An 8,878-nucleotide genomic window follows, 5' to 3' on the forward strand; every position below is an offset into this window, starting at 1 on the left:
GAGTCAGACACGACTAAGCGACTTCACTTTCACTTTTCAATTTCATGCATCGGAGTAGGACATGGCAACCCACTCCAGTGTTCTTGCCTGGAGAATCCCAGGGACGGGGGAGCCTGGTGGGCTGCCATCTATGGGGTCGCATAGAGTCGGACACGACTGAAGCGACTTAGCAGCAGCAGCTCAGTTTATACCTAATAATAAAAGAGTCAGTGTAGAGGAATCCTTTCCTGAAATTTTACTCATTCATAAAAAATTCTCAAGGTACAAAACAAGAAAGAAAGGTGTTATCCAAAATGTGGCATGTGGCCTGGCGGAGGGAATCAGAGAGGAGATGAGCTAGCCATGCCTATGAACGAGCTTAGCCTCCGTAAAAACAGCATCCCCAGGAAAACAGCCAAGGGAGGTCAGGAGACAGGAACCCCCCAGGTAGCAGAGAACCAGAGGAAGAAAAAGAACCGGCAGTTCTGGGAGCCGAGAAGGGCACGAGGGAAGAGGAGGCTTGAGCAGGAGAGCAGAGGCCCCTAACACAGAGTACTGGAGAGGAGGGCAGCTGCAGGAGGAAAGCAGGAAATAGGACAGAAGGAGGCTAACTTCTCCTCGGAGCCACTCTGTGTACAGATGAGGGATTGCCCCCAGTTCTGCAGCAAGTCCAGATCTTCTGACTGCCCCGGGGGGGCTGGCCCCCTGCCTGCCTCCACAAACAAGGCTACCGCTCAGGGCAAGGGCCCCCATGAAAATGTCTGGGGAAGGCTAGACTCACAGCCAGGGAGTGACCCGCCATGAGCCACAGCCTGGCGCCCCACGGCTAACATCGGGGTCTTAGATTTGATTTTAGCAGAGCTTGTTTGAAGAGTATATTCCACGGTGGCCGTAGGGAAAAACCAGGTAAGGCTGGGTGGACCTGCTCCCCTGAGCTCCAGAGTGAAAGCTGATGGAAGAAATGCTCAATGGTGCCGGTGGGTCCGGGAGGTAGCCCATCTCTCCCTGACCTCAGTCGTCCTAGAGGTAAAGAGAGAGAACAGAGTGTATTTCATAAACGTCTTCTGTTGTCATCAAACAAGGGTTCGCTCGAGTGGGGCCCTCGGCTGCCTCCCTTGGCCTCATCTCATTAGCATTGGCCCAGGGAGCCAGCCTGGCAATTCCCATTGTTTTATAGTCCAAGACTCGCTTTATTAAGACAAAAGGGAATCCATTTCCTCTATCTGCCCCTGTTTTCTCTGGCTAATGTCTTCACTTCATCAGCTAGACAGACAGCCTGTTTTTTTGAGACTTGGTTTTAAACGTTCAATTTGGGAGTCTTTTGACACCAATTCAAATCTTCGGGTGAAATACAGCTCAAAAAACCAAATCAACTGTGAATTGGTTGAGGATAAACTAGGGGGCTGACCTTTGAGCCAAAAAAACTATTAAGGTCCAAGTCAGCCATTTTCCAGCCACTCTGGGCAGGAAGCCCAGAACAGAGTGGGGGGAAATGTTCATTCAGCGGCTCAACACGGCTAATGTATTCACTTGAAGTGGAAATGTTTGGAGCCTTCCTGGCATTAAGTCTCCTTGCTTCCCCTCTGCACTCTCTTTTTCCTGTCCTTTACTTTTATAAATCTGTGGGGCTCTCTTGTTGATTGGCACAGTTCAGGCCCACCAGAAAGAAAGGTCCCTTCATGTCTTAAGGGACTTTTTATCAGGCTGACACTCAGGAAGTCCACCAAAGCTGGGAGTAAAGTTACATTGATGTCTCTTTCTGCTACCACCCAACCGCAACCAGTCCATACAAAACTCCCGCCAAGAGAGAAACCACACCAACGCCAGGCCCACAGCCGTCTCTCTGGACCTACCCACTCCTCATCCGCTGCACCATCCCCCTGCTCTCGAGTCTCGCTTGCAGCCGCCTCCGAAGACTTCTGGGCCATGATGTTGTCTGTCCAGGATGTTCCCGTCTTCCCATCACCAGCGAAATTACACTTGGTCACTGTTCCAGCCTCGAGTTTGGCTAATGAATCTGAAAGAAGTTCACAATTCCCTCAGACTCCCTTCCTTTCCCTGAGAATTCCCTCACACTGTCTGGCCTCTCTCCACGTGGTGGAAACCTGGTGGGGCCCGGCCCTTCTGCTGGGCTCCTCTAGGCCTGAGTGTGCTCAGGGAGCCCCTGGAGGGGACCCCAGATAGGAGAGGCCACCCACAGGAACCAGAGGATTGAGCAGCACCCCAGGATCCAGAACGTCCAGGCTGTTGCCCCCAGGCCACTTGTCCAGGGAACTGAGAAATCAATCTCAAGGGGTCATGTCTGCAGGGAGGCCAGACCTGACCTGCTCCGTGAGCCCTAAGCAGGAGGGGTAGGGGGCCCTCAGACAGGAAGGCAGGAGCCCCCCCACAGGCCATACAGGGACATCAGGCCACAGTGAGGGCTGCACTGCTCACCCAGGAAGGGGCCGTCGCCTCGAGTTTTCAGCCGTACCCCAGCCCCGAGCTCGAGCTCCATGGCTTCCATCTCTGACTCAGGCATCCAGAAGGCCACTGTCTCAGCGGGGGTGAGGCTCTCTGTCAGCGCAAGCAGCTCCGGCTTATTCACCAGCCCCTTCAGCGCCTCGGGCGTCAGTCTGTCCGAGTCACCCTTGGCTTCCACCTCTGCAGTGTAAATGTGAAGTGTGCAATAAATGCTCTCTGCCAGCTGTCCCTGTGGGCTTCCACCAGCACGAGGTGGTCATTACCAGAGTAACAGCAAGCACTCTGGGAGGGCTCTTTAGAAGCCAGCTGAGGGCTGACTGTTGTACCTGCTCACACACACCCGCGCTCCCATCCTGCCCCTGCTCATCTAGGAGCACATGCAGAGGATTATGGGTAAGGGCTCTGGAGCCAGGCTGCCTGGTGTACATCTGCTTTACATGCTGTGTGACCACAGGCAAGTTACTTACCCTCTCTGTGCCTGACAAACAGGGTGAAACGCGGTACCTACCCAACGGGACTGACATGAGGTGTAAAAGAGCTAGTGTACATAAAGTGCTTAGCATGAGGCCGAGCACACAGCAAACCCTCAGCAGGCGTCAGTATTTTTACTATCTCTATTTACAAATGAGAAAGCTAGGGCTTAGAGAGGTTAAGTGATTTGCCCAAGGTTACACAGCTAGTCGGCGGAGGAGGCAGGATTCAAGCCCTTCACACAATGCTGCCTTCCCAGGGACCAGGCAGAGGTCTCCCCGGGCTGGGATGGGGTCTGCTGGAACCAGCAGCAAATCTGGATGGTCCTCAGATTCTCTACTGGGCTGCTTATCCTGGCCTGGGCAGAGCACAGGGGCTCAGCCAGGGTTCCAACAGCCTCTCACCGCCTACCCTGGAAATCCCAAATCTGCTGATCTCAGCTTGGGGGTGGGGAGAATGACTCCACCAGACTGCAGGAGACAAGAAGCGCTGGGAAGGCAGCAGGCCCTCAGCACGGAGGCGGGGCACTGGGGACCCTCTGAGTGAACGGAGGGCAGGAAGAGTCCAGCCAGATGTCCCCCAGACCAGACACGGACTTCAATCATGCTGAGAAGACACTTTGGGGTGCCTAAGAGACCTCTGGAGGCAAAGGAAGGCCACAGTGTAGGACGGCCCCGGGGCAGGAAGGGCAGGGGGTACCTACTGTAAGAGGACATGAGGAAGCCTGTGTTCACCTTCCTGGTGGCGCTGAAGTTGGGCTCAATTTCATTTCCCTTGGGGTCAAACTTTCGGCGATGGATGCGACTGGGCCGGATATACAGCACGTAGTAGCGCTCCTGGGGCCAAGCAGAGAGAGTGAGGGGCTGTTCACTCCCTTCACCCCACAACGCACACACTCCCCACGTGCTCCGGCTGCAGCCCCCCAGCCTCACTCTCTACTCTAGAATCCCACCTTGGCTCCAAAAGATATTCAAGCTGCCCAGAGGGCCCCCAACTCCCAATAATCATTCATTCATTCACATGTTGAGTAGAGCATGGGCCACACATGATGAACCATGGCCACACGTCCGTGAGAGGGCAGGCTCAGAGCCCAACCCCACGGCCTCCACGTGGTCAGAGCCAGAAAGAACAGGAAACCATAACCCAAGGACCCCAAATACCACGAAGCAGGAGTAGTAGCTGCCGAGATGCCACAAAAAGGGCACCGAGATGGAGTTCTGAGTGAGGGCTGCCACTGTTCCCCTTCCAACAAACGTGGGTCCTGCAGCATGTGACGCTTAGCCTCAGTTTCCCCTGTTGCCTGGAGACAACGTGAGGTCTACTTTCAGGCACGTTGTAAGGGTTCAAGAGGTAACAAAGGAGCAAGCACCGTGTAAACGTGAAGTGTGCAATACGTGCTATCTGCCAGCTGTCCTAATCAAAACAGGAGACTACGTTGTAAATCAACTATACATCAAGAAAATTTTAAATAAACACTATGATCCAAAACAAAAACTAGAGACTGAAGAAGAGGAAACCACCACCTGGGACAAACAGGGAGGGCAAGTTCTCATAGTGTGGAGAAACCTGCAACTGTGCGAGTAAGGGTATAGGAAGGATTTTAAAGGCCTGGACAGGCACATAAGACAAAAGCCAAGGTCCCATGTGGACGTCTGAACAGCGGAGGGGCCTTGGAAGCCTCATGGGAGTCTGAGCTGCGGAAGCACGTGGGGGATGATATAAGACAGGCCTTGAGTTGGCATCTGGAGTTTGGGTTTTACATGGCAGACCAGAGGGAATCCTGAAAGGTTTCTGAACAGCACCTAGACTATGACAGGTGTCTTTCAGGAGACCAGCAGGCTGCAGGGCAGGGATGGGCGCTGGGTGCAGCCAGAAGGCAGGAGAAGGGGCGCAAGGTTTAATCAGGACAGGGTGAGTTCCTAAGGGCCCATGTGGGGACATGGAAGGGGAGGTGTGACATGGTCAAGGTAGGAAACCTGTAGGACCAAGCATTATCCACTTGGGGGAGGGCTGGAGGAGACTGGAGGCTTGCAGGCTGGTGGTTGGGGGCATATAGTGATTGTTATTAGGAACGAGGAGGTTTGGAGAGGGGCTGGAGAACACCCTGCCTGCAGAGGACAGCCGGGGCAGTCCAACCCCACATCAGCTCCTGCTGGGCTCTGCTGGGCAGGCTGGCTGGGGTTACGGACTGGGGTGCTCACTCTGCTGATCCGTGTGCTAAGGAAGCGAGGGCGAAGCAAAGCATCTCCTGGCCTGAAACTAGTGCTGAGCTGGAAGCTGAGGTTCACAAGGGGTCTGGGTGAGAAACTGGCTCCAAGTAGCCACAGGACTCTGGAACTTGCTGAGCTCAGTTCTAGAGATCAAGGAGATAAGTTGGTCAGTACATCTGGGGTTATTTGGAAGGGGGGGGGGGCGTACAGATTCAGAACTTGTTGTTCAGTTGCTATATTATGTCTGACTCTTTGCAACCCCATGGACTGCAACACGCCAGGCTTCCCTGTCATTCACCATCTCCCAGAGTTTGTCCATTGAGTCGGTGATACTATCTAATCATCTCATCCTGTCACCCCCTTGTACTCCTGCCCTCAGTACTTCCCAGCATCAGGGTCTTTTCCAGTGAGTTGGCTCTTTGCATCAGGTAGCCAAAGTAATGGAGCTTCAGCTTGAACATCAGTCCTTCCAGTGAATATTCAGGGTTGATTTCCTTTAGGGTTGACTGGTTTGATCTCCTTGCAGTCCAAGGGACCCTCAAGAGTCTTCTCTAGCACCACAATTTGAAAACATCAATTCTTCAGCACTCAGCCTTCTTTAAGATCCAACTCTCACATCCATACACGACTACTGGAAAAACCATAGCTTTGACGATGCGGACCTTTGTCGGCATAGTGATGTCTCTGCTTTTTAATATGCTGTCTACGTTTGTCATAGCTTTTCTTTCAAAAAGCTTTTCAGAACTCGTGCTCAGGAAAGAAACCCTTGCTAGTAGGGGATGGTGAATGCCAGCCAGGTGTGTCCATGGACGTCTGAGATGGGGGGCAATAAAGGGTGTGACACTAGGAGGCTGAGAGGACAAGAAGAGAAGGGCATGGACATGGGAGCTGAAGCCTCAGGTGGTATCCACAAGGTAGACTTCACATTCAAGCTGGAAACAAAGGCCCAGCACACAGCAACCCTCCTCCCACCTCAGGGTTCCACACTCATGCACACGCCAATGTCCAGGTCCACACTGGTGACCTGCTTTATAAAAATCCAGCATTCCAAAACACTCAGCCACACAGGGATATTAAAAGATGAGCAACGGAATTCCCTGAAGGTACAGTGGTTAGGACTCCGTACTTCCACTGCAGGGAACCCGGGTTTGATCCCTGGTTGGGGAACTAAGATCCCTGCAAAACGAGCTATACGTGGACAGAAAAAAAAAAAGGATGAGAAAGCCCTGCTAAGATATTCACTACTCTGCAGATGAAGTTGCTTCAGGGCTCCTTCTGAAAGCAGACTCCAATAGTACATTTAAAGTAATTCAACTCCAAACAACTCAAGGTACACATGATTTCCCAGCCACACAGCTGGTACCCCAAAGGGGAAGGTCACTGTTGACCTCGCACCCATAGAGGTAGGTAACTTTGCTCTGACCTTGTTCATCAGCTCCAGAAGCAGTGGGAACCACCAGACCAGAGGAGCGGGGCCAGGCCCTCGCCCACAGCCACTCATCCTGCCTACCCAGAGAAGTTCCCGGCATTCTAGCTCTGTTCCATCGGGAGACAGGACCTCTTCAGAGGGCCTTCCAGCCCACTCAGAACCCACAGCTTGAGTCCTGAACCACTGACCTCACCCCATTCTGCTCTCAGCCCTCCCAGTCCTGGCCCCAAACACACCCCTTGGTTTAGGGCCTGGTCTGTCTTCTCATCAAGAACCCAGTCCCCACCCCCCACCCTGGTCTGTCTGCCACCCAACACAGCCCTACTGATCCCTTCCATCCGTGGCCCCTTTTGGTTGCCAATCTCCCAGCCAACCCTCTACCTGCCCTGTGAGCCTCACAAGGAAACAGCTGGACCCCAAGTCTTGGCACTGGCAGAGTCAAGCAGAGGGAGATACCCTGGTGGGTGGGAACCCTGAAGCCAGTGCCCTGAGGGGGCCCCCTGGGAAACATCCTCACCTTCCTGCCGTGGGCATCCGAGATGCTGTGCCGGGATACGTCGAGTAATTCTCCCTCCAGCAGGACGCCATCTCCCCTGAGGGAGAGAGAGAATGAGGGCGTCACTGGCTCTGTCGTCCTCAGGAAAGAGCCACAAGTCCAGTGGCCCCACCTGCAGGGCGTTACTGTGACCAGAGCCTCAGTCTTCACATCCGCCAAATGAGAACAACCACCTCACTTGCTTCTATGGGGGTGACATACGACTACCTACCCGAAGGTGCTTTGTAAACTATTAAGCGTTTAAAAATATAAAGAACTTTACTTTTTCGCGTAACCAAATTTGGGGGTGGGGTTCTAAGGTCTAAGCTGCTATAAAGTATCCTCCCTTTTCACCTGTTTTAAAGCACTTTCATATTTCTGTTCTCATTCTTATCCATTTTTAGAATGGAGAAACCCAGACTCAGAAGTTTCCTGAGAAGCCCAAGGTCACAGGGTCCCTCACTGAGTGGAACTGGACCCTCCCTTCCCAATTCCAGTTTTCATAAAAGCAGAACCTAGGGACTTCCACCTTCGGAACTATGGAAATGGAAGAGGGGTGGGGGCAACTGAAGGGATGGGAATGAAATGAAACCTCCCTGGACCTTACCTGTCCCTACCCACCCCCGTTAAGCCCTTCATTCTTTGGTGGTGGTTGGTTGTTCAGTAGCTAAAGTCGTGTCCGACCTTTGGCGACCCCATGGACTGCAGCGCGCCAGGCTTCCCTGTCCTTCACCGTCTCCCGGAGTTTGCTCAGACTCCTTTCTTTAGGTTTTGTCATTGCAAATGGAATGGTCCATTCGTTCTCATAACCTCCGGGTCCATAATGGCAGGGCTGGGCCCTCCCGATCCAACAGGCCACCGGGCAGGCCTTGCGCTCCCGCAACCCTTCCAGGCCGACTCCCACCCGCTATCCCCGTCCCTGCAGAACACTGTCCTTCTGGAGCTGTGCAAAGGCCTGAAGACAAGGCAAGGGCAAGTGGCGGCGCGCGGAGTCACCGGGGCGGGGTAGAGACAAAGGTGGAGGTGAGTAAGCACCGCCTTTTGAGACCCGTTTAGGAGTCGAGACAGACCGTCTGTGAGCTTCACGCCGATCGGTCTCTGTGGGGTGCGCTCCGAGGGGAACACTGTGAGAGACGATCCCGAGGCCCCGGAGGTCTTAGGCGAGCCCCGCCTTCCCTCCCACCCGCACCCCATCCCGGCAGCGCCACCCCCACCCCAACCCCCGCGCGCAATCAGGGAGCCTGGATTCAAAGCAGATGCTCGCGAGCCGACGGAGGCCGGGCCGGGAGGCGGTGGAGAGACGCGGGCGGAGCCTACCGCTGGTGAGCGGCAGGGTCCCAGGCCCCCGGCAGCCGCGCGCTCCGCACCGCCTTGTTGCGGAGGGCGCTGTCGTGGTAGATGCGGCTCATCCTCCCCACGGCCGCGGCGCCCTAGAGGGCTGGCAAACCGAGCGGGCTCGCGGGGCTGGGGGCAGCGAGAGAGGAAGCTTCCGGAGGACGCGCCGAGGCCGGCAATTCCCGGCGGCCGAACCGGGACTGCGCGGCCCGGCCCCGGGCGTTCCCGCGCGGGATTTAAAGGGGCCGAGCCCCATTCCTGCCCGCAGGACCCTGCTTGGTGGGAAGTGGGCTTCCGGGAGGACCGGGCTGGGGCCTTAGCCCGCTGGTGGGGGTGGGATGAGGGAGAGAGCCCCTCTCTTCTCCTTTCTCTCCCTCGTCCTTGTTACTAGTGGGAGACCCCTACTCCTTACACGCACAAAGGGGAAATCGAGGCTCAGAGAGCGCATAGGATCAG

General features: G+C 54.8%; 1 protein-coding gene across 1 annotated transcript; it reads right to left on the reverse strand.

The window, feature by feature from the left end:
- Nucleotides 1-237: 237 nt before the first annotated feature.
- ARPIN (actin related protein 2/3 complex inhibitor) lies at nucleotides 238-8,595 on the reverse strand. Its single transcript, XM_068990885.1, has 6 exons — nucleotides 8,405-8,595; nucleotides 7,070-7,145; nucleotides 3,617-3,749; nucleotides 2,416-2,622; nucleotides 1,833-1,996; nucleotides 238-999 (listed from the first exon to the last, which is right to left on the reverse strand). The coding sequence occupies exons 1-6, from the start codon at nucleotides 8,494-8,496 to the stop codon at nucleotides 991-993; spliced, it is 681 nt and encodes a 226-aa protein (XP_068846986.1). The 5' UTR covers nucleotides 8,497-8,595; the 3' UTR covers nucleotides 238-990.
- Between the last annotated feature and the right edge of the window lie 283 nt (nucleotides 8,596-8,878).

Source organism: Capricornis sumatraensis, chromosome 19 (assembly GCF_032405125.1).
Source record: "Capricornis sumatraensis isolate serow.1 chromosome 19, serow.2, whole genome shotgun sequence".
In the NCBI taxonomy this organism is placed as follows: Eukaryota; Metazoa; Chordata; class Mammalia; order Artiodactyla; family Bovidae; genus Capricornis; species Capricornis sumatraensis.

Bases quoted from the DNA above. Each gene is read 5' to 3' on its own strand.
- ARPIN (XM_068990885.1), bottom strand. From the start codon at position 8,496: ATGAGCCGCATCTACCACGACAGCGCCCTCCGCAACAAGGCGGTGCGG. The intron at 3,750-7,069 runs GTGAGGATGTTT...GCTTGGCCCCAG, and splicing joins CGGATGCCCACGGCAGGAAG to GAGCGCTACTACGTGCTGTA. The intron at 1,997-2,415 runs GTGAGCAGTGCA...AACTTCTTTCAG, and splicing joins AGGCGACGGCCCCTTCCTGG to ATTCATTAGCCAAACTCGAG.